We start from the raw sequence: 25,501 nt of genomic DNA, 5'->3' as shown, positions 1-25,501 counted from the left end.
GAACGTCATGGCAGGGACCGTAAAGGCCATCCACTTCCTATTCCCCCCCGCCGTGGGCAAGGACACCCACTAGACCAGGAGGCTCAAAGCCCCAGCCAGTCTGGCCTTGAACACTTCCACTGATGGGGCATCCAAAGCTTCTCTGGGCAACCTGTTCCAGTGCCTCACTACCCCTATAGAGAAGAATTTCCTTCTTATATCTAATTTAAATCTACTCTCAGTTTAAAGCCATTACCCCTTATCCTGTCACTAGCCCTTGCAAAACTGTCCCTCTCCAGCTCTCTTGAAGGCCCCTTTAAGGTACTGGACAGCTGGTTTAAGGTTTCCCTGGAGCCTTCTCCAGGCTGAACAACCCCAACCCTCAGCCTGTCTTTATAGGAGAGGTGCTCCATCCCTCTGACCTTAATGGCCTCCCTTGCACCAACAGGTTCATGTCCTTCTTACACTGGGGACCCCAGAGATGGATGCAGCACTCCTGGGGGAATCTCATGGTAGCAGAGTAGAGGGGCAGAATCACCTCCCTGGACCTGCCGGCCACACTGCTTTTGATGCAGCCCAGGACACGGCTTTCTGGGCTGCAAGTGCACACTGTTGTGCCATGCCAAAGTTCTCATCCACCAACACCCCCAAGTTGGCTGCTCATGTCCTACAAATGCAGGAGATACCACACACTCATGCCACTTCCATCACTCACAGTCCTCTGCACGCAGGTCACATGCTGTTCTGTCTGAGCTCAGTAGTACTTAAAGAATGAAGAAGGGAATTAGATAAACTTTTTTTCTCCTTTTTGTATTTTTACTTTTAACTGTCTGCAGACACACCCTTTGCTGCTATGTGTTGGTGTTCACTATTTTATTGCATGTCATTTCCAGGGACCCACACACTGCCTGGTTAAATGAGACATCCTGAAAAAAAGAAGTCCCAGTGAGGGTATAGTATGTGCCGGCAAGATAGGTACAGTGGGAGGGAAATGCCTATGGAAGTCACTAAAAAAATGAAAAAAAGACAGTGACAAGTATGCTCATAGTTGTGCAGCTGCTCTGAACTTCAAAATATTTCATCTGTGGGCTGTCTGCTCCAGAAACCTTTGTACATCTCTGGAGTATATAGGATATCACCACCTTTGGTAGGACATCATCCTGTTGATTACAAGAACCGAGAGCTGGAGATATGTGGCAATTTCTGTGGGCTTCTTTTTAGTTTCTGAGGAAAAGTGAAGAACTTTCCTCTGGCAACTTTCAGTTACAGAGTGAGCAGAATAAGTCCAGTGAAACAAGCCCATAAATGATGCAAAACCAACTAGGCTGCAAGAGGATGCTGTATTTCAGATATTTGCTGATACATATTCAGCAAATATATATCAGGGGCCAGTCTTCGGCAAGTGGTCAAGCTCTCGCTGTCTTCAAAGAAAAATCTTCTGAGGTTAATTTAACTTCTAATTAATAAATGGCTTCTGTGGAAAACTCTTCATTCCAGTAACAAGATGAACAAGAAGGGGAGATGATGCAGTTCTGACTCTAAAGAAACCTTTTCCTCTTGTGTGTGCATGACTGCCCTACAGATTTTCCTTTGCAAAGGGTGGGCTTGAATGTTGTTCTGCTTTGATTTTTAAAGATAGAGATGTAACCAACCTTTGCTAATCTACTTGCAACTGGAATATGAGAGGGCAGCCCACCACAGCACCACCAGTAGAAACTGAGCTCACCTGAGCAGGGGGTATTGCACATGTGCTTGGCCCCCTGCCACCACTGTGCCACCAGCAGCTGTTGGTCTGTAAGAGCCATGATTCTGATTCAGAAAATAAGAGGATTATATAGAGAATGCACATTATAGGGAGTGGTCCTTTTATTCTTTAATTGAACCAAATATGAAAAACACATGCAGTATGTCTTAACTTAAAGAAGTCCGACACAGTATTTTCTACTGTTAGAAATATATTCTAGTATGCTTCTGTGCATTGTTCTCTATATATAGAAGCACAAATCAAGCCCAACGTATATTTCCATAAAAATGACAGAGGAAAATACTCCATGGCCCAATTTGTGCCATGGTTTTAACCATATTTAATCAATGGTGACCTTCTCCTGAACAGAAATGAAGTGCAAGTGAGCTTTCATACAGAAAACTTGGGAAACGAGCACAGTCTTAGGGCCCTCTCACCACTGTTACTGCCCTAAGGGTGAAAATGCAGACACTGGGAATGGCCAAAAAAAATACTCTGCTAAATATGACCTTGTCTCTTTTCTGGCTCGTACTCATATGAGTGCAGGTGACACAGCTGCACACACGTCTCTTGGGATGAGGACCAGCAGGTGGGCAGTGGCAGGCAAGGTGTGCTCTGTAGCAGCAGCTCCTGTCCTGTTTTGATGCTGTCAATAGCTGTAGCGGGCAGAACTGCTCTCACAGGTGGCCTGAGGGTGCTTCTGGCCACTGCAGATACAGCCAAACAGTCCTGCTTACCTTACCTCTGCTGCCAGGCACGCTCACATGGAGCTTTTCCCTGCTCACTGAGGCAGAAGCAGAGCTTTAGGCATGTGGCCATGCTCATCCTAACCTCTAAACTCTGGCATTCACGTGGACCTGCTCACTTTAACAAAGCTTGTTAAATGGAAATGCCCACCCCATGTCCCCTCTGGACTCACAGAGCCCCAGGCTGTGTCCCCAAAAGTTATTTGGTCCAGAAGGCTTCTTTCTGTTAAAAGAATATGTAATAAAATGGTTTGGGTTGGGAGGTACCTTAAAGACCATCTAGTTCCAACCCCCTGGCGATGGACAGGGACACCTTCCACTGGACCAGGTTGCTCAGAGCTCCATCCAACCTGATCCCAAACATTTCCAGGGATGAGACATCCAGAAATTCTCTGTGCAACCTGTTCCAGTGTCTCACCACCCTCACAGTGTAACATTTCTTCTTAATATTTAGTGTATTATCTCCTTTTATAGGAAAAATTAACGGAAAAGCAAATATGCAAGAACAGGGCAAGTGGGTGTAAACACCATGTGTTCTAAAGAAGGCCAGAGACTCCTTAAACAAATTTGCCTAAAATAGAGGCAGAAGAATTATTAACTAGCTGTTGTGAATGCCTTCAGGGGTTAAGTGCAATGGGAAGGGAAATAACTAGATAGAGAGCAACATCAGCACAAAAATCAAATTAATATAATCTAGCCAAGAAGAAATTCAGGCAGTGGCTTTGATTTGTAACCCCTTAACCCCTGGAGCATGGGAGGAGTGGGACAGACTTCCTGTAGGAAGTGTGGGCGCAAACGATCCAGAAAAACCTTAAGAAGTTGTAAGATAAATCATGAAAGAGGTTAAAAGATACAGTCGGATGCCCCAGGACAGGACAGAGCTTCATATCCCAGGCAGCATTTTCCATTCTTTCTTGCTACTTTGCTTTCTTGTGGGGCCCTTGCAATGAAGTATGGAAGGCTAAAAGACACCCACACCATTCCCAACCTGTTTTACCTAAAAGCATGGCTAATCACAGAGAAGACAGATATAGGTGAATGAAAAAGAAATAAATTCCATTTTTTTAAACCTCATACAAAGATTTGTTCATCAAAAGAATACTTAATGGATTTATTATCCGAATGTTCACAGGCTTGAATGTTGTTACCAGAATGGAAGCACATTTCAGAAAAGAAGTGGAGGAAGTGGCACTGGACACATGCTCTGTGCCTACTGAAATAAAAGAAATAATCTCAAATGGAGCGATCTTCAAAGCAGTCACTTAATTTCAGAGTCACAAGCAGGTTGTGGCTATGGTGGGAAAACCTTTGTAGGAATATGTTCAATGAAAAAAATCTGCATAACAAGATGACATGGGAGAGACTGGAAACTGATGGGATTGTTTGAACTGGACCATGTTAGCCAGGTTCCTGTCTATAGCAAAGGGCTGGGAGGGCCCTGGAGAACCTAGGTGTTGAACCTGCTTCTACCATCCTGTTTTTGGGAACTGCTGCACATGATCTGTCACCGTAACTGTTGAGCCCAGCCTCTGTCCAAGTGTGCAATTTAGGCAAAGCTTTATCATAAGCCACTGTTGTGAAAGAAATGAGACATGTAAAGGGAGGTGGCTGCTTCTCAGAGAGCTGAGCCCTTCACCTGTCAGCCGCCCTCAGACAGCACATGGATACTGGCATATTTGACAAATAAAGAACAACTTCCAACTCCACACTCTCAGCAAAATTACCAGGTTCCTCAGTGTCCTTGCCCAGGTTAGGTCACTCCAAAGTTCAATTCTAAAATTGTGGGTTTAAGCTTTCCTCTCCTTCCGCCCTCCCCCAAGCTAAAAAGAGACGGGAACATTTTTATTCTTTGTAAGGGGATTACACACAGTCTCACAGGAGTTGACCTTACAGAAATGTCATGTAAGACTTTTCTCAAACTTCTTCCAGTCTTGGAAAGGACAAACTGCGTGGGGGAAAAGGCCACCTGCTCCAAGGATCAGGTGCAGGTGGAGGTAGCACAAACCTGGCTCCAGCAATGAATGGTATACCGCCATCTCTCTCACCAGCCCTAATTGGTTTAACTGACTACCAATTTAATTTGGTGATAACATTGTTTTGGCAACTTGATACTTTTTCCCTAATTAAAGACCTGAATTTTTAGAAACCTTCCCTGCTTCAGTAATGCACCCAAGCCCCTCACAGTTAAAAATCTGAGCTATCTATTGCTGTAATTATAACTAAAAAAAAAAAAAGGAGATGATAATGTAGAGGTTAAGTTATATTTCTAAATTAATTTTGAAAAAAGGCATAAAATTAATTTTAAAATATGATAAATTACTTAACTAAATGGAATAGGCAGGGGATAACTTGAAATTATGAGGGTGCAGGAGGGATTCCACTTAAAAAAAACAGAAGTTCTTTTTCTGAAGTATCATACAGTTACCACTGTGAAAGAAACACCAAGAAAATTTTCTCCTGCTGAGATGGAAAGCCAGTCAGTAGATAGCTTTAATCATTATGGAGCTTACACAGAGAAGCTCAAAATACAGCTTTTTATAGCTGCTAATAAAACACTGGCCTTCTCTGACCCTTATGATTCAAGGACTTCACATATTAAAAAAAGAACCCATCACACAATTTAGACATTATTTTCAACAGTTTCTTTTGCAGGGTTCTGTTGGCCATTCTACACCATTCACCATTTTCATTACCCTTACACTACAGGTCTTTGAGAAAGTGGGGGCTGTGAATCTACATCTTGCAAAGATTCCAGGCTAAATGACTTTCAGAAAAGTGAGAACTGCAGTTTTAATTATGTTTAGGCTCCAATTAACTTTTTGAGGTGGGAGCCCAAGTCCCTTACAACTTGATCCATGAATAGGGATCCTGTTTGGTATGAATGGTCTGTTTTCATCCCCTCCTACCAGTGTGGAGCTGCAACACATCAGGCAGAGCTATTTATTTTTTAAGTGAAGCACAGTCTGCAGACTGTAAAAGGTGGCATGGGTAGCTGTCAAAAAGAAGTAGACAGTTAACAGGGAAAGTGAATACCAGCAAGCCTCAGAAATCAGTTTTAAGCATCAGTTAAAACATTCTGAAATGCAGTAACTCTGTAGAGCCCTCTGCTCCTTCAGAGATAAATGCTGCCTGTTCTACATGGGAACCCATCCTTCTTCTGATGGATTTTAGAGATGCATTCCACTACAAGCAACATTTTATCTGCCTGTGTGGACAGTATCTTTTTCCAGTGTTTTTAGTGTCAAATAAAGGTTTCTGAGCATTGAAGAATTTCTTTCACTCCAAGTGTATTATACAGGAAAACACACATGACTTTTAGAGCAGTACACTCAAAAGGCATTCAAAATAATATGCAGAAAATAAGGCAATAAACAAGAGCTTTTTCACGAGGTGTCAAGGCAAGGAAAAGAAAATACAGCTTGTTTATTTTGTGGAAAAGTGGGGGGAAAAAGTGACTGCTATCTTCTTAAAATTAGGACAGTTGAGGATTATCACAGTTCTGCTGACAGTGCAGACACAATAATTAATGGGATTATAAATTAAGCAAAGGAGTGTTTTTTTCATGCCGCTAGATGGCAGAAAGAGCCCTTTTACACTCCATTTGCATATCTACCCCATTTTGAACATATTCTTCCTTGTGTGACAGAACACCTTCACCATTAATATACAGGATAAAAAGAAAAAATCTACTCAATGGGTGCCAGTGCTAAGTAGATTCAAATTGTTTTGAAAATTGTTCAGCAATATATAATTTTTAAAACCATCTGTTTACCCTGAATCCTTTTTGTAAAACCGGGAAGACCTGTATGAAAAGAAATTAATTTTACTTCCCATTTATACAAAGGGCACAAGGTTTACAAGACTTCCAGCAGTCTGATGGGAAGCAAAGTGCTAATCATCATCATCATCATCATGCTAATAATTTTCTGCAAATTGTTCAGAAGAGACGCATTAGCAGATTCACATAATTAAAAGGAATAGCAATCCTCTATCTGCAGGAAAGAGAACTCTATTTCTCCTGGGCTAAAACTGTTTTTCACAGTCTCTCCAGGAGCAGAAAAAGACCAGAGTAAAAAAGGTAGAGAACTTTGATTAGTTCCTTAAACACCATATAATTTGTGTCTCAGCATTTAAGTCTGAGCTGACCAGCATCTCACTGTTTTCTATATTACGTGTTATGTAACATAGACATTATGTTACTTCTCTGACTCGCTTCCAGTTCAAACTCATCATGAAAAATATAGTAAGCAAAAAATCTTAACAGCACTGCTCTTCTCCCTCCCTCAGGCCAAGGGCAGCACAGCACCTCTCAGCTTGCAGCATCCTTGAAAATAAACATGCTGCACTGTGCAGCTGCCACTCCATCACACTGCTTCTGCACCTTTCACCTCCTTTCTCCAGGCAAAGAAAGGAAATATATTCCCACCTCACTCTCACTTTGGTCTCTTTCTGTTGCCTCTCTAAGGCTCTCCCAACAAGTTACTTTTCCTGGACACAGAGCAGGCTTATTGTCTCCCCATTTCCTCGCATTTTTCAGAAGCAATCACTTGCTTTTCCATCTTCCAAGTGGTAAAATAGATAAAAATTCAATGTGCTGGATACATTTTCTTTTCCTCTTGCAGTTCCAGTTAATCTGTCCATCTATTACACAAAAGTCTCCTGAGCAGCACTGGCCTTACCTGTACTCATAGAACATGAATGAACATAAACTCATAATTACTCCAGACACAGTAAAGAATTTAATCTCTGTTGTTAGTCAAGATCCATTCAGAAAATCAAGTAGTGTCATGCTTTAAGTACTTTAGGATACGCCAAACCCACTGTCAGAGGTGTTGACTGTGCAGACTACATTCCTGTAACAAATATGGTATGCTAACCAGGTGGTTGTCTTCGGAAAAATGCAGAGATTAACTCGGCAAAACTCCTTTCTCAGTTGATTACTTTATTTCTAAGTGTGATATCACAGGCCTCCAAGGGGACTCAGCCAATTCCCAATGCAAAACAGACGTCCCGGCCCCAAAATAATTAAAGCAGCATTTCCTTGCCTGGTGTGTCATGATTTGTTATAGTCTAGCATTTCAGGGTATAGATACTCATTTGCATGCACCTGAATTTCATATCATAATGCCTGTAAGAAAGGTATCTTTGTGATCATAAGCTACACACATACCTCTGTCTTCCTTTACTCAGCCTGCACTGGACAAACTTGCCTTTCACAGCTTCACACAGACTTTGCTCTACTGATTTTGGCTTTTGATTTGCTTTCTGCTGCTCCTCTCTTTTGTAGCTTACCATCTCCCCTGGACAAGCTGCAGTATTATGAAACTGTTTGAAGGATGAACCAGGGGAAAATTACAAGACAGAGAACAGCACTAATACTCTGAGCCTGAGCATCTCTTCCCATCCCAAACTAACAAAGGTCAAAGAAGGACACTTCCAACTCCTTACTCAATGCCTGCTTCCCAGCAAGTGTTTAAGATGTCTCTCACTTCCATAGAGACAAATTTCGAAAATTTAAGCCTCTCCCTGATCAGTAATTCCTATATTGACAGAAAATGAAGCAAAATGCCAGCTTTGCAAGAGGAGAAACTTTAGTAGTGCCTTCAGTGAGGATGGCTCAGAAAAGGTGCAGCAGCAGAAAGGAAGACTTCCTCTTCCCTTAACAACATCCTGGGGACTCGGCTGTCCTGCTGCCTGGGTTGCAAAATCCACAGCAGATGTGCACAGGATCTCCAAAGCTATCCTCACAGAAACAGTTCCTACAGCCCAGTAATCTCCCTTCAACTGCAGCTGGCACAATAACACAAGGCTCACAGAAGTGACTATTTTAGGCTCTTCTGCTAAACCTCACAAATGCCTTCTACTGCCCTTTCCTCCCAGAAAACTGACAGTCATTTGTAAGGGCCAAACAGTGATGTTAGTCAAGTACAGGAACAGATTTATCCTGGAGTGGGTAATTTTGGGGTTTGGCATTTTTCATCTTGTTTGCAGCCCTCAGAGGATAGGGTAGATGGGAAAAATTAGCTCTCTTTGCTAAGGCCAGTCAGCCTGCAGCTGAGGTGGCAGACAGCAAGCTTCTGTACCAGCTTCCACATTGCTAAGCACTGGAGAGAGGAACAAGCAAGGACAATAATCTGCTGAAGCCTGGATTCCAGCACGATCTCACCCTCCAGCTCACCACGGGCTCTGGGCCCTTCAATCCGCAGCAACTATGAAGAAGACACTGAAAAAGGTTGGAGGCAAAGTTCTTGCAAGCAGAATTGAGCAAGAAAGCTTTCCTAATAGGCATTATTGAATTATTTCCTTGCATCAAACTCAAGGGATAATATTTTCCCCAGGAAACTTATTGGAAAGAAAACAAAACCCATACTCGGAGTGCTTACCTTCCTCATTCTCCGACACCATTTCAAATCATACCTTAATGGTCTTGCATCCTGGTTAGCTGACCTATGCTTGAACACCTCCATAATGAATTCATCCATGTACTGAATCGCCACTGTGTTTATCTTAGAGTATACATCCCATGTTTTTGGGGACAGGATGCTTTACACTTCTCTCCCATTCAGCAATTGGAACTGCTGAACACCCTAACCTGGAGGAAAATTGCAATAAGATACTTTCAAAATCAAGAGTTTGCAATGATTTTCCCCTGTGTCCTTAACCCAGGAGGAAGCCTGCAGTCCCCTAAGCCCCACCAGCCACAGCACAACACTGTTTCCATCTCAGTCTGAATCTTCACTTGGTCATTGAAGCCAGGCTACAACACACACTCATGTTGCTAAAAATTCAGGTTATAATGGTGAAATTCAGACAGAGCAGCAAACTCAGTGGTCAAGTTGACTTTGCTATCCTCTTGCTTGCTATTTTAAAAAAATTAATGTCTGAGCCCTTTAGAGTTACTGAATGTTATTTCCATTATTGCAGGTTTGGAGCACTACCCAAAGAAATTCAGGTTCTTTTTCTAATGAGCATTGGGTCTTCTCAACAGAGACCTGCACAATCATGAATGTAATGTTCTTCCATGGCAATCAGATTACATTTCAGTCTTCTTTTTGAAGCTATAAAGATAAAAATGATTTTTTTTCCCCCCAAATGAAAACCAGTGCTCTCACATAATCTTACCCCTGTCAAATGCTAGAGGCTCATCACAGACCAAAGCTGGAGTCAACAGCACTGCAAAATGGTACCAATCTAAGATGGTATAATGGATATAGCTCATTTTATGCTATAAATGTTGACAAGTATTATGAATTATGAAAAGCTCACCACTAGGATGGCACAGTATGGTAGTGCTAGTGGCTTTTTGTCTATAACATACAGATGTGTTTTATATAACACAAAGCTCTGCTTTAGCAGCAAAAACATTTGCCCATGAAACCGCAGTACCAAAAGTAGTTTTAAATCATCAGAGGATGGATATTATTGTCATTGGTACCAAACCAACTGTTTGCACGAGATGAGCTGACAAGTTCAACCTGCCATACAGCTGTTTTACAACTGCTGTGTTCAACAAGCACATGCTTTGCAATGATTAACATTTGCCAGATTTTGTCAGCTCAAGAAATCAGGTTCAAATAAAAAGTTCTGTCCTGGTTAGAACGGTTGGGACCAATTCATCACTGGATGGGTGTAACCCAAAACTGTGTATTCTATAGCCTCCATGCCATTTCCCAAAAACTGTTGTCAGTAGAGGCCTGCAAGGTGGGAAGATGTTCCTGTACCCTTCTATGGAATTCCCCGCTCTGATACCCTTATATGGAATTTCCCGCTCTGATACCCTTTTATGGAGGAGGGACTGAGCATCCACATGTCCTTTTATGGAATTCCCTACTCTGAGGGAGGGACTGAGCACTCCCGCCTGAACTGGAGAGTATATAACTGGGAGTTTCAGAACCTTGCCACCTCTCGTGGGATCCAGAGGAAGATTGCAGACCACTGCCTTCAACCAGACTGCAGACCACTGCCTTCAACCAGACTGGGACCACCACCCTCGACTGGACTGCAATCACCACTTCTGACCAGACTGCAGCAGCTCTCCCACCAGCAGGTTTATCCCCTCTCCCTTTGCTTTGGAATCGGGGGTGGGCCAAGGTACACCACTTTTGTTCATACCCCAGGGTGCTGGGTTATACATTTGGGTTTTGTGGGTTAAAACCAATTGTCTGTCTGTATAATTGTACTTATTGCATTATTTTAATAAATTGTTATTCTGACTTATAAATCTCTCTTTTGAATTGAGTTCATTTTCCCTTGCTGGTTAACTTTTAAACCAGCACAAGTTCTTACTTTAAGAAGTTTTACCACAGCTCCAAACATTACTATACTGATATTTGATTCTGAAAATGTAATTTTAAGAGACTGAAATTGCTCGACACATCATGCTTACTTTTTCCCGTTTAGTTAATACATTACATGTGGGTCACTGTATTTTACAGAAAAAAAAGGCTGGCTTAAAAAAAAAAAGTCTGCACTTCCTATTGATTGTAAACTCTGCAAAGAGTCTTTAAAGACCACATAAGGACAAGAATAATGAATATAACTATTTCTAGATTCAGAAATAATTGTAGCACAGAATCTAGCTGTAACTTTGTTAGAATGTCCACGCTCCAAGTTTTAATGTCTGAAAATTTGAAAAGACTGACAATAATGAGAAGTGCAAAGACATCAGACAAGCTGAAATGAAGACAGACAAAAGCATTTTTTAATATAAAAATGGTCTTTATTTCTTCAATACAAGGTAAGCTACTATTGCAGTTTAAGACCAACACAAAAGTTGGACAGCAAATTGCTTAACAGTCTCCTAAAGGCTGAAAAAAAAGAAACCCATGAAAGCTAAAAGTTGTGCAATATTTCAAGTATAACATCTAAAAAGATGAAATGATCCCTAAACTTACAGATTAAGTACCTCTGCTGAAAAAGTATTAAAATGCACATTTGCTAGCATACCGTCTTACCTTGTGGAGAAATATAGGTCTCCAAAAACTCCAGTGTTCAACAGATTCTTTGGCCTGCCAGCATCAGGAAACTGTTTATTATATATATAAAATCCTTTGGAGTCAGGCTTTCTGGCAGGCATCCATTTCCTTACACTTTGCATTGCAATTCCGCATTCCAATTTAGACAACCCCACTCCTGTATTTCAAACCATTTCTTGAATAGTTTACTCATAGATCCTTGAGCAAAGCAGGAACCAGGAAATGGAATTGTACAGGAAGACAATACAGCCTTTTGTTTAGAAAGTCAGCAGTGCTGATAATAGTCATAAAACTGCTAAGGTTTACCAAATAGGAATGTATTTCACCTTTAAAACATTTGGCTTTTTTTCCCCCTTTCTTTATTATTTTAAAAAAGGACAACTGCAGTAGTAAGGAAACTGAATTTGCAATCACTTGTATTTATAAAAGCACACACATTCCTCATTTTCTTACATTTGAAGATCAAGGGAATGTCTGTTTCATAATGTAAGAATAATATGCACAGTTTAAAATATTTTCTATTACAAAATATTGTGTACAAGACGGTGAGGCTGAAGTCTATTAGTTGAATATACTCGAAAGTGTATACTGAAATCATGTAAAAATCACATTACACGGTATAAATAGATGGGAATTTTTACAACTTAAATGCTCCATTCCATTGGGATCAAAGGTATACTGTTTACTATTTTCAATAGACTTCAGTAAAATTAGTGTATTTCCAAAGAAGTTTTAAAAGATTTAAGCACAGGCATAGGTCATACCAGAACCTAGAACCCACTGCAATCACTGGGCTATAGGATGGGTTCAGGAACTAACAAGCTTATCATATACAAATACAACAAGGAGCTTTATTGTACTTTGTCCAACATGGGGGAAGACAAATCCCCCAAGAACATCAAACTGATGAACTATGCTCCAAACTTGTCCTCAGTAAATTTATCCTCTAAAACGAAAATTAATCTAAAAATGGGATATCAGACCTTAATGGGCGGGCAGGGGGTAGAGAGAAGGAAAGGGAAACAACTACAAAACCAAAAAACCACCTCAACACCCCCACCCACTCGAAATCAGTCTGAAATATTAATTGCAAGGCATCATAATTGCAAGAGACACTATTTCCGCATAAACATCATGATTCAATAGCATGCTGCAACCATTAAGTTCAAGACCTGTGCAGTCAATTACCAAAATAATTTAAATACTAGGTGAATCCACGTTGCTTCTTTCCTACGTCAAAATTGTTATTTTGGAAAGAATTGAAATTTCTTCAAGTATGGGGACACTGACTCATACTTTCCTTCCCTAACATCTTGAAAGGCTTATATTTCAATGTAGAAGCAATTTAGTGTCTTGGATCTTTGAAGAGTACCAGTCCTAAACATGCATGTTTTATATTTGAATCTACATGACTGACAGTATCTTAACAAGTGTTGTATTAGGAAATTTAAGGCTGTATCTCAGTTTACACAAGAACCAAAGACAATTTTAACAGGCTATGTATAAAATTCTATAAGTAAAAATAGGAGCAAAGTCTATTTAACTGTACACAAGAGAGCAAGTGGATAAGAAAAGAAAATCAGGAATTAAGTATTTCTATAAAGAATGCCATGTATTTTACTAGAAACACAGACGACAAGTATATACAACATTTAAATCTCCAGTTATCCACATACAACTAGGAAAACATTTACAAGGGTTTGGGTATGCAACTAAACAATCAGGTAAAAAAATACAGTTAGAAAAATTAAGCCTCACCAATTTCAGAGGAACAAAACCAGAACACACTCGGTCCACAAAAAAAAAAGCTAATGTCTAAATTTAATAAAAATATCTTGTTTAACACAAAAACAACAGCTATCTAAGCTTATAAGCCACACTGTAAATAAAAATTTGAAGTTCTGACAAACATTTTTCAAAATGTAATCAGAACAAAAGTTATTGGCACAGAAAGCAAAAAGGGAATGAGGAAAAAAGACTGTACAGTTTCCAAAACGCTATGTTCTTCTTCTGAAGTACTTTTGACCTGTCAAAACCTATAGTCCAATAAAAATTTTACTTTAAAAAAAATCACTCTCTACATCTAAAAAACAAATCACCAATAGAACAACAACTGTTGCTAAAGCACCACCACTCCTAAGTCACTACTTGTTGGTTTTGTCTTTCAAGATAAAGGACACAGCCTTAACATAATATTTTCAATGTTACTTATAAAATCAACATTTGAAAGAAATAAAGTATTTCCTCACAGACTATTTCATCCTTTCATCAGCAAAAGGAGATGAATTAGAACTGAATGAATATCAAAGAGAAGAGCAGTAGCCATCATGGCATCATCACCAGTCAATTATTTTCTAAACTGCCATCTCCTGAGCAGGTACAGGAAATCGCCATGAACATTTAATAAACCAAAACTTGGTAAAAATTCTACTACAGATCCAGTTATACATGATGTACATCACGCATATTCCTTTTTGGTGTCTATCAGGGTCTTTGGATTTTTTTCTGTACATTTCTTTTTTGTTTTATAAAAAAAAAAATCTAACAAAGGACACTCACTCAAGAGAATATTATCTAAATTGCAACATGGTACATGTATCAGTTAAAATTAAGTATTTGGAGAACAGGCAGAAATAATGGGCTTCATACAGGGATCTCATCTCTCAAGTCACAATGATTATTCAGTTTAACTTATGTTATTTACCCCCTGCTATTCCCTCCCTGCTATGTCCATTGCCAGCAATGGTAATCCGTATGTGAGTGAGAAATTACACTCTATGTAAAAAGAGCAACAGTCTCCTTAAAACTATTTCAGTGTGGAGTAAATATCAATTCCTGCATAAAATGCTTGTAAAGTTACTTTTTTATTTTAAAATTTAATATATCTACTCAATGGAACATTACTTACCTGCTGCCTTTCCAGTATTAGCTATTCCCCATGTAACAGCTACAGGCAGGTTATTTCTTCCTTAAACTTATTACACACAGTAGTAAACAATGTTTTTAAGTAAAGAAAAAAAAGTTACAACAGTACTGTTTGTAACCAACACCTACTCACAAAAAAAGCAGGAAGTGATTCATGACTTGTTTGACACAGCTTTCAGTTTTACAAAATTTTTAAAGGCAGTTTTCATTTTCAAACAGGATTAAACAAACATGTCAAATATCTTCTCAGTAGCAAATAGTTCAATAAACATCAGTGATCCCATGCATGAGGAACTGAGGTACACAATTTAAGGAGAAAAAAAAAAACAGAGTCTGAAGCTGTAGCCAAGTCCAACAGCATCAACCTGGCTGCAGGAAACCTGGTTGAATAGTAGGTGCCAAAAATATCAGAGCATTTCAAACTTCTGCAAAACTTGGGCAGTTGCACAAGCTACTGGTCTCAACTCAAAGCATAAAAATCATTCATGTATGCAAATAAGATAACTTAAAGCATATATTTACATTCCTTGAAATCTATGGAATGTAAGCACGTGCTTGATATGCTCTGGAAAATCAAATGGATTTAAGTGCTTTCCTGAACAGGGTAACGTTTTAGGTTGGCTGTAAAATCTTCAAAATTGGTAAAAAAAGAAATCAAGAGTTTTCTAAGGGTTGCCTCTTAAAGCCATCTGAGGTCTTGAAACTTAACTTAAAACATTAAGTGCAACTATTTGAATATGTGAAAACTCCAGAGTATGTCCATTACATAACAATTTACAATAGACTAAAAGCGAGCCTTTGCACAAGGCTGCCAGAAACTAAGCTTTTGCAGCTTATACGAACTTCCTATTCACTTGCATTTCACACCTGATGAAATTTAAAACAAATTCTTGAATTTGAAGCCAGCTTTCACTGAATGCTCCATTAATTTGTTTTTAAGTAAATTTACAAAACCTCATCTGACAAATTTAATCTGCGTCATTTTTTGCTAAGATATTTCAATATTGCCCATCGGTGATCAAGGACATACAAGTGTACCTTCTCTTTTATATGCATGTGTGAATAAACCCCAAAGTGTTAAGAAAATACCAAACCCATAAAGTCATAAAAATGGTAACATCTTGTTTCTTCTGGCACATTTCTAATATACAACTATGTACAGACTGCTACGGCCTTGGGGGTAGAGAGGGAACACACACAAGCACTATTACTATAAAACTGTAAACAACTGCAGGGTTTTGTTTTGTTTTTTTAAACCTAACCTTTCTACCCCTTATTATGGGCAGTTTAAGTTCACATGAACAGTTTAAGTTTATATCAACTTTAGTGTCAATCAGGATCAAGGCTGTATGAAAGATAAAATTTTCAGTGTGCTAAAAATCACAGACTTGGGACCATCTCTCCTCAAAACAACTAACCACAGAGTGCTGCAGTTTTTACAGTTTTATGTGTCAATTAGCAAATTCACAAGCCACCCAGGTAAACACTGCTAGAAAGCAAAATAGTATTAAAGGTTTAATGTAACCACCTATTTTCATATCAAAATTGAGTGTGAGAGCGCAACATTAGTACGTTTAACTTGCTGAATGCAAGATTAGGTTGAGGCATATGCAAGAACTATTGCAATGTTTTTGAAGACAGCATCAATGTTTCCGTTGTAACATTATCTTTAAATATTGCTGAACACAAGACTTTCCCTGAGGTGTAAACATCAAATAACTTGAACAGCTTTACACATCAGCCCCATTAAACAGTTTATTACAACACTACATCTACTGTAATCAGTGGTGCTGTGTACAGACATTATCATATGAACAGTTTAACATGAACAAACTACTATAAAAACAAGCATTTACTTGACTTTTTCCAATTGCTTGCACATTATAATTGCCAAATGTATATAACCAGTAATAAAGTTGCAAAAGCTAAAGGTTTAAATCACACAGGTTTCCCTCAAATAAAACAGTTAAGCAACATAAAAAAGTAAAAGAGCTACTGGTTACCATGTATGCAGATTTGCTTTATTCAGATCTATTCCTGTTCATTTTATCCATGAATCCTTACAGGCTCAGTTCAATCACATGAAGCAAACTGCTGGACAAGCATCTTTCCTTGAAGAATGTATCTTGTCTTGCACGCTGTTCCTCTTCCTTCAGCTGTAATGTGTCAAAATTTGTGATGTAGATTTTGCTAGTCCCCATAATACACAGAAAATTGCTGGCTTATCTATACATACACAAGTCGTGCATCTACTTCACTGTGATGTAAACTAACACAAAATATCCAGAAGCAGTAGCTACTTGTTTGTGTGTTGTTTTCTAACACAATAGTTAAAAATAAGATTAATGTTGTTGTACAAAAAAGTTGAAAGAATATAAATTTCACAGTTAAAGTATTGATGAAAAAGAAAGAAGTAACTACTGCTCCTATGACTGACGGCAACACTGATATAGAACATTTCCTAACGTATGCATTCTGCAAGAGTAACTGAACAAGAATTTAAGGTAATTTTGCCACAATTAGACTTTTACATTTTTACCTGTCCACTTACAGAATTTTTAAGCTGGTTTGACATTTAAGGAATGTGCTGATTGTATAATGAAATGGATGGCTCACAGCTCAGTAACATTTAAAAGTGCACAGAATCTGACACCATTATAATCAAAATTTTCAGACTAGTGGCAAGCTGTATGGGGTTCACATCTAAAAATACAGGCTAGCAGTTTAAGCACAAGAACCCACTTTTCATATAAAACACTGTAGATTTGCAGGTTTTGTCACCTACTCATCCTATGAAAAAACCCAAGCCCTACTTCCTACTCTCATCTATTTTGGCAAATTAGGGAACCACACAATTCAGAGTTAATTACTGTAAAAGTTCACAAAATACTTGGGATGGTATAATTCCATACACTGGATTTCAGTTGAATTCCATTACAAAACAATCAGCTATCTTAATTTCATTAATAATTCACAATTTCAACATTCAATAATTTCAAAATACTTAAAATCAAATTGTTAAAACACCCAACACATTGTTTATTTGAAAAACAAGACATTTAGAGAAGCAATTTCATGAACATGCAACAGTACACAGCTGTCAAATATTGTTCTATTAGTACAATAATTTCAAAACTAAGTACTCATTTTTTCTTCTTCCTTTCCTAAAAGTGACTGTTAATAATAACTTTAAAAAAATCCCAAAGTACAACCAAGTAGGCTCTATACACTACAGTATGCGCATATACTAGTCCAAATCCAAAGCAGCAACTGAAATTTCTTATTCACAGACTTCGTTCCCAAGTCATCAACGTATCAACTTTTGGGGAAGTTCCTTCCCCAGAGGCCAATATTTCCATAGGTGTTATGTGCTTTTGAAATTAATTAGTAGCTAAGTGACAAAGTGCTGCCTCCACAAGAAAAATGCGTTCAGGGTTGCAAGTTAAGTTAGCAATAGGCAGGAAAGAATCTCAGTTTTCTAGTGGAGAAATTAAGTACTGACAGCTGTGAGACTGCACGTCAGAATTTGCTGCTCTCATAATACAATTGCTGCAGCCAAAATTATGGATCTTTATCACTTCTGTGGCGACAGTTAACAGATCCAAAGCACCATATATATGATTTATAATACTAGCATAAGAAAGCTTCAGTTCCTGGGAATAATCTGCTAGATTTGTAAGGGTACTTATGGAGCTACAGGGACTCTAAAGAATACACAATAAAGTGAATTTAGGATTAACGCTTTTCATTATAGGGCTTTTAAGATGGTCAGCACCACACTGAACCTTCATTTTTAAAAACATGACCAACTAAAATCCAAAGTGGTGAACATTTTGGTTTCAAGTATTCTGCCACTATATCTCGGCACAACTGGAAACCCTTGTGGTTCCAAAAAAATAAATCTGTATGGATTATACGTTCATGCTCAGCCCTTTTCAGTATTCTACAAGCAAGTAGAATATTGAAGCAACAAACAATTTAAAAAAATTAATAAATCTCTAGTCAGTATTTCTTAGCAATACTGTTTCCATCTGCCTCAAGCTCATATATAAGCTATCCGTCCCAAGCATGTGTTAAGTTTGTACAATTTAACACCACACAGCAATCAGTTTCTCAGCATTTCTACTAATAAAACCCAAATTTCAGACTTAGCTGTTAAATAGGTTTTTTGAGTTTAAAAGTTAGGGGTTTATGTCAGAATATTTCACAAATGAAATCCCAGGACTTCAGTGATCGAACATCTTGGTATTTATGCAAGATGCAACTTGAGCATTTTTTTACCCACAAAGACACAACAAAACCCAATAGATTGTTTGTATATATCAAAGCATCTTGCAGTAGCAACTCTGATTTTTTTTCTCTTTGATTCCAATAATTTAAATAAGTACATAAAAGCTTTAAATATCTTTTAAAATTGTGAAAATTCTACGGTAGTTTTAAAGCTGTATGTGCATACACCCATAAAGTTTTTGTTGTAGTAGTTTAATTTCTGAAATTTTCAGAGATTGAATTTCAATCTCACATGTTCACATTTCAGTAAAATGCATGACATACATTTTGTTAGTATACCCTAAAAGCTCCTATGAATTCCTTCATGTAATTCTCCTTTATTTTATTCTATACATAAAGAAAAAGAAATACACAAACCAAAACTCCCACAGAAAGTATCAGCTTGAAAGCCAAAATTTGTTTAAATTTAACCTACATTCCAGAACATCACAAACCTCCAAACACTCCGATGCTTTAGCTATAACATAGTAAGAAAGAAGGAATTTCAAGCTTGTCTTGTCTCAAGGAATTTCTATTTGTCTTTCTTCATGTAAGTTGAGATACATGTGATTCTGTTCATCATACACATACAGACTATTTTACCAGCACTAGCACCTTCTCATATTTGCCTATTCCCCCTGCTCCATTATTCACGTACTTACCTGCTACCTTTGTTCAATCTTAGTGTATAAGTAAAGATCAACACAACAATTTCATGATTTTATAAATAACTTTACATGGGAAGAAAAACTCCCAAACTAGTCTCATTCATCATGTGTCTTTCTCCTACTATCCCAGCATGTCTATTCACTAAAAATAACTGATGAACAGTGAGGTGTGTTCAAAAAATTCAATTTTTAGTTTACAAATTAAAAAGATATGACTCACTGTCAATTATTTTTCACATTAATATATGAGGAAGAGACAAAAAGGTAGATCAGGCTGCCACAGAAAAACATAAAAATGAAGATACCTCTGTCATGTGTCCTTTTTTTTTTGTAGAAAGAAATAGTTCTCAAACCACAATGAGCAAAAGGAAAAAACTGAATTCGTTCATTCTCTGGAGAACACTGCATCAAATCAACATTTTCATTTCTTTGTTTCTTATGTTATGAAACTTAAAAGTTTCTTGGAGAACTTTCATACAGATTAAATTTGTCAAAACTAATGATTTCACAAATAAAAGAAAAAAGCACAGGATATGGGGAGCACAAAAATGTAAGTGTGTCTAAAGACACCTCAGAAGTTAATAAAATTACAGCAATATATTCATGGGAAAAAAAGTAATAAAAGTTATGCTTTTGAAAATAAGTAGCATAAGATACTCATTTCGTTTTTTCAATCAACATTTCATCCTCAAGAAAATGAGATAAATCACTGAACATTAAGGGACAAACTATGTTTCTAAAGCACCAGAGCAGTGATAAAATAGACTGCAAAAAGCACATAAAGCAGTGGCACTCCTTGCCTCTGTGACACTATGCTGGATTTCAAATGCTGAATCAGATACACAAAGTATTATTTCTCTGATGAATGCTAAATCCAGAATAGTGTCAGCTCCACATATGTGCTTCCTCAAAAACACACATTTTAAAAAAAAGAGATTAGGTAAGTAACGTTTGCAATACCTTAATATCAAGATCTGATAATAGTTCTAGACAGGTATTTATACCCAAGTCTCAAACAATGCTACCACACAATTAACTTAATATTAACTAGAAGCTTGTTATTAAAATAGCTTATAAAAAATAGGCATTTTTCTATTCATTTACAAGGTTTCTTAAAAGGCTAATTTCATACGGCACTTGATGTTTAAGTGGTTGTTAACACTGTCACAGGCCTGTTCCTACTTACAGAAGCAAAAATATAATGAATACTACATGAACTATGAGTACCATTTCCCCTCCTCCTGACACCAAAAAAATTCCAACCATGTTACTTCTCGGATCACTCCAAAGCTGAAACCACTTCAGAGAGAACTGCGAGCAGTTTTTGCAGGAGCATATGAGCCTCAGACATCAAATTATTTTGCTTACAGTGGTTTGAGAGCAGAAAAATCAGAGAATAAACACGAAATATGGAGTACAAAGTCTACATACATATCAACTGTTACAATATTGTGGTTTTGTCTTTGCAATTCAAACCAAATCCAGTTTAAATAGGAAATAATCAATCAACCCAATAACAAAAACATAAAATGAAAAATTTAACATTCAGCAGTTGTAGAAATTCAGACAGATTAAGATTGGGACAATGTATCAGCTAGAAATACATCATTGAGTATCAGTTAAATTAAAAAAAATTCTGCCTAAAAAAAAGTCAGGACTCATGACGATGAAGTTACATTACTATTCTGTTTGTACACATTAGTATTGTTGTTAATCCTTCTAAATGTCATTCTACTGGGTTCTTGGTTTTTTTGACTAATACAGGTTAGACATTTGTCTTAAATCCATTGTCCTCTTTTATATCTATAGGCTTTCTATAAGCAAAGGTAAGATGTTTCAAAGAAACATTCAGCTTATAGTAATTCAGGAGAATGGATTATCGATGTACATGAAGCCTTACTCAAGTGAAGGCACAAAAATCTTGCAAGAATTTGACTTTAAATCATGAAGTGTACAAACAGAAGTGTAAACACCTGCTATGGTACAACTAAACTTTTTATAGAATTTTATTGTTATAAACACATTTTGTAAGTTATTCCAATTTTACCCATCTTTATAAATGTAATACAGTACAAACCGAATTTCGCTGTTTACAAAAACGTTCACATTGGACCTTTAAAATCCTTCTAAACTAGACGTGTAACACTTTGGAAAAAAATGCCAGTACAGTATCACAGTTATGACTATAGGTACACAATTAGGAGAGGTATAGGTGCCATTCATAGGGTGCAGGCACAGAGGTAAACTTCATGTTGTCTGGCAAAACACAGTATTATGGGAAATAACTCCTTTCAGCACTTTTGATATTTATTAAATAACTGAGTGTTAAATCCATTTATGAATATTATTCAATGTAAAAAATGAAACAAAAAATGTATGGCAACATACATCTTAGTGAAAATGAAACATACAAACCAGGAGATAACTATTTCTTTTATACGTGTGTGTGTATAAATATATAAAAACAAAACTACAATAAAGCTCTTCTTCATTAAGACAGCAACAAGACAAAATGTTTACAACTTAACTTAAAAGAAAAAAATACCAAATGCTTTCATTTACATGTAGTAGACTAAACTGGCCCTTTAAACCAAGTTCTTAGGACCTATTTTCTTCACACAAGGGAATCTTATCAACACATCCCTTTGAAAGAAAAGAGAAGTCCCAGCACACAGTAAAGCTGAAGGATGTTGCAAATATAAATCCCACCTGAACTGAGACTGAAACCACAGCCTCATTTTAAAATTGTTCCTTGGAAATTATAAAATGCAACCTAATGCTGTTTGGTATGTTTTCTTGGGGTAACAGGGTAGGGTATCTATACTTGGCACAGTAAGTCCATATCTATATGCACAAGACTAAATACACAAAAATTAAAGCTAGATTAATAAAGTATGCCAAGGGTTAAAAAATTATCTTCAATTCCAGGCTGTTAACAATTTTTAGTGTGGCTTGCTCATCTCCACCAGAAGGAAAACACTCTAGAAATACATCCATTACTCAGCTCAATGGTTACCACTGTTAGTAAGGACTATTTGCAAATATCAAAAATATGCAGTTATTATAGAAGGTAAATATCCAGTTCAATAAAAGAAACTACATTTACTTTTGTAATATCTATATTTTTATGTTGTTATTTTACAATTAAGAACTACCATGACTATTTTTATTAAATTACAAAAATATTTCTACCAATATTTTTAATGGCAAAAAGTGGTATTAACAGAAATATACCACCAACTTTATTTCATTTGCCATGTTTCACCTTCCAAATTAAGCCTTTGACTCCCCTTTTCTAGGTTGGTTACTTCTTTGTGTTGTCCCCTGCTAGTATATGAACCCAATACAACACCCCACTTAATTCTCAACACGCTAGAGCATTTAGCATCTGAATTCATTCTCTCCCAAAGGAGTCAGACAGTGACACAAAAGTCTGACTGAAAAGCTGACATTTAACTCATATGAAATTGTATTTTTACTTAGGAGTATACTACATTTTACATTATTTCTAAAAAGTTTTGCTCTATAACTTCTGTAAATGAATTTCTATGAATCAATAACACATGCAAATCCGGAAACTAAATCTGAGGTTAAATGTAAGAAATGGAAGCTGGGCCAACAGACAAGTCTGCAAGCTTCAGTTTCAGTGTAGAGGTAGTGGCAAGTTCTTCTTCTAAAAAGGGAAAAGACCGCTACAGAGTAACTATTAGGTAGGGTTTTTTCCCAATTGTCAAATATAAGGAATCATAGTAGCTTTACTTCCCAATCCTCAAAACGGTATATTATATAAAATATAAATATTTGCATGTATTTTAAAGCAGTACATTGAAAAAAAGCATTGTTTAGCATGCTACTCCAGCTGTCTAGACATCTGATGCATGCAAACTTCAGATATATGAAATAAAAGAACACATTAGTTTGTGAACAACCAGAAAAGAATCAATCTTGGTGTCATACATTTTTACTAGTCTTCAGAAAATGACTTTACTATCATATGGAGGAAGGACTGAAAAAGTCTAGGTGAAGGGGAACAACTAACCATAAATTTCACTGAATGTTAAAACACGAATTTAGCTAGAAGGCAGAAGATTCTGACAGGTCACATTTCATAAAATAAAGATAAAAATCTGGCAATATTTCCTGAATTTGACTAAAACTCACCAGGAAAAACAAAACAAAACCAACACAAAACAAAACAACAAACCCCACAAATACTGAAACCCAAAAAATCACCACCATACTTGTGCAAGGACAACAAGTGTATGTACACTGAAATAATCCACACATGAACTACGAAGGGCTAAAATGCTGCAGTCCTTACACAAGTAGATTTTAAAATACAAAATTAGTATTTTTAAATACAACTGAGAAATAAAACAGTAAATTTCATATAATTTTCTAAGATTATAAAGAGAACGGTCTGGCTTACTGCTTTTTTAAGAACTGGTTCAACTGCTTTTCATAAAAACTGGGAACATTATTACCAGCTAAAATAAAAGAAGTGGCATGCAGAATGCAGAAGATAATTGCACAGACTTCCTCCCTCCCAAGACCAGTTACCTGTTGTTACTTACCTATGTTCATGTCAGGTGCTGCAAGAAGAAAGTGATTCAGTATATACTGCAGGATCATTTAAATTCAGACATGAATGGTGTAAATAATCTCAAACCTAGAGTGGTTACTTCTAGTAAGTCAGTAAAGTTAAAAAACATGAAACAAATGCTCACCTTTAACGGTGACGATATTCTCTCTCTCTGTCTCGTTCTCTGTCACGATCTCTGTCACGATCACGATGCCTCTCTCTTTCACGGCTTCTTTCCCGGTAATAGTCATCATGACGATCTCTACTACGTGATTTGTGGCGCCTACTTTTTTCTCGTGACCTACTGTGGTCCCTCTCTCTGGATCGTTCACGTCTTCTAAAAGAAATTACTTCATTAAATTTTTCTTCAAAATACTAGTCATCCACATACCACTCTTGCACTCTGCTTGTGAGCATGAATTTGACCAAAAACAGACATGTTCACCATGAGGCAGGTATGTTTTTGTATATAACATTAAAGATAGCTGATATAAACAGTGGTGGTTAAGAACTCGGTTACAGGAACTAAGGGGCACCCACTTTTTGATCTAGCAAAGAAAAGCCAGAAAGTACATGCTCAGAATGGAGGATGACTGAAATCAGCTGGGGGAAATCCACCATAACTCAAACAATCACTGCAACATGGCTGCTAATCTGCGTACAGAAAGTATGTGCCAAAACCACGAAAAAAAGCAGAGTAAAATTTAAGCTAGTCAGATAAATTTTGAAATGAGGGCTAGTTAGAAGGCACCTTTTCTAAGTTCAGGAAATGCTTATTTGGCTCTTTCACACATTTCTTGTGCAACTCAGCAATCACTAAGCTTCTTACATGACTTAGTTTCAGTTTCTTCTCTGTGAACTAGTCCTGCACTACACCTTCTCTTTTTTAAGACCAGATGGAAGAGGAAAGTTTTACCTGGATCCAGAACCATAAGACTTGGACTCAATTCCATGAAGGCAGTCCTGAAGAGAGCTAATAAGTACTTTACAGCGATCATCTGCAGATACTTTGGACTGTTTGATTAAGGAAATTGCAGTTACCAAGGTCTCTATAGCACTTCCATAGTCCCCTGAAAACAATGTAAACTCAGGATCAGAAAATTATGCAAATTAAAACATAGATTTCTATCTGTAACACTATTACCATTTTGAGTATCTTCTCTTCAACAGCCATCTAGATCATTTACTGTAGAACCAAATATTAAAATACTGTCCAGATCAGTACTCAGAAGGTATTCTCAGAAACTGAAGCACAGTACAAAATCAGTCATAAATTGTACCTAAATTCAGCATCCTATTAGGAAAACGTGGCTTCAGGCCTTCCAGATTCCTAATAAAAGGAATATAAATTCTTTTCAGTTGGGAAGAACAGTAAACATATTGAGTTTTACTAACCAGCACTGGCATCTGATACAGCTCTCGAAATGGCACTGCTTGAGATCGCCCTATTTCTATTCATGATTTCTTCAAATTCTGCTTCACTTAGAGGTGTCCTTGCAGCATCCATTTCTCTGCAAGCAATAAAACTAGTATTTAAAAGGTTAAGCAGAACTTCAGAAGTTATCATTGAAATTTCAACAATCCAAGTTTGCAACTTTAAGCAGTGACAAACA

General features: G+C 37.3%; 2 protein-coding genes across 5 annotated transcripts in view; both read right to left on the bottom strand.

Annotated features, from left to right (window-relative positions):
- The window catches only part of YEATS4 (YEATS domain containing 4), a 14,670-nt gene extending 5,719 nt beyond the window's left edge, over positions 1 to 8,951 (bottom strand). Inside the window, exons 1-4 of the mRNA XM_027680867.1 lie at positions 8,853 to 8,951; positions 8,553 to 8,678; positions 1,706 to 1,788; positions 71 to 173 (exon numbers count right to left, since the gene is read on the bottom strand). Of these exons, the coding sequence (XP_027536668.1) occupies positions 71 to 173; positions 1,706 to 1,788; positions 8,553 to 8,678; positions 8,853 to 8,951 (411 nt within the window). The remainder of the gene's footprint in view (positions 1 to 70; positions 174 to 1,705; positions 1,789 to 8,552; positions 8,679 to 8,852) is intronic.
- Positions 8,952 to 11,172: 2,221 nt separating this feature from the next.
- The window catches only part of CPSF6 (cleavage and polyadenylation specific factor 6), a 34,118-nt gene continuing 19,789 nt past the window's right edge, over positions 11,173 to 25,501 (bottom strand). For 2 of the 4 annotated variants that reach the window (XM_027679679.1, XM_027679681.1), the window contains 4 exons: positions 25,284 to 25,399; positions 24,805 to 24,958; positions 24,034 to 24,225; positions 11,173 to 16,525 (listed from right to left, as the gene is read on the bottom strand). In XM_027679679.1, coding sequence (XP_027535480.1) covers positions 24,036 to 24,225; positions 24,805 to 24,958; positions 25,284 to 25,399 — 460 coding nt within the window. In that variant the 3' untranslated portion in view covers positions 11,173 to 16,525; positions 24,034 to 24,035. The remainder of the gene's footprint in view (positions 16,526 to 24,033; positions 24,226 to 24,804; positions 24,959 to 25,283; positions 25,400 to 25,501) is intronic. The other 2 variants (XM_027679680.1, XM_027679682.1) reach the window with 1 other exon arrangement.

Source organism: Neopelma chrysocephalum, unplaced genomic scaffold (assembly GCF_003984885.1).
Source record: "Neopelma chrysocephalum unplaced genomic scaffold, ASM398488v2 Primary Assembly neopelma1_59, whole genome shotgun sequence".
Lineage (NCBI taxonomy): Eukaryota > Metazoa > Chordata > Aves > Passeriformes > Pipridae > Neopelma > Neopelma chrysocephalum.
This window is presented reverse-complemented; position numbering and strand designations above follow the sequence as displayed.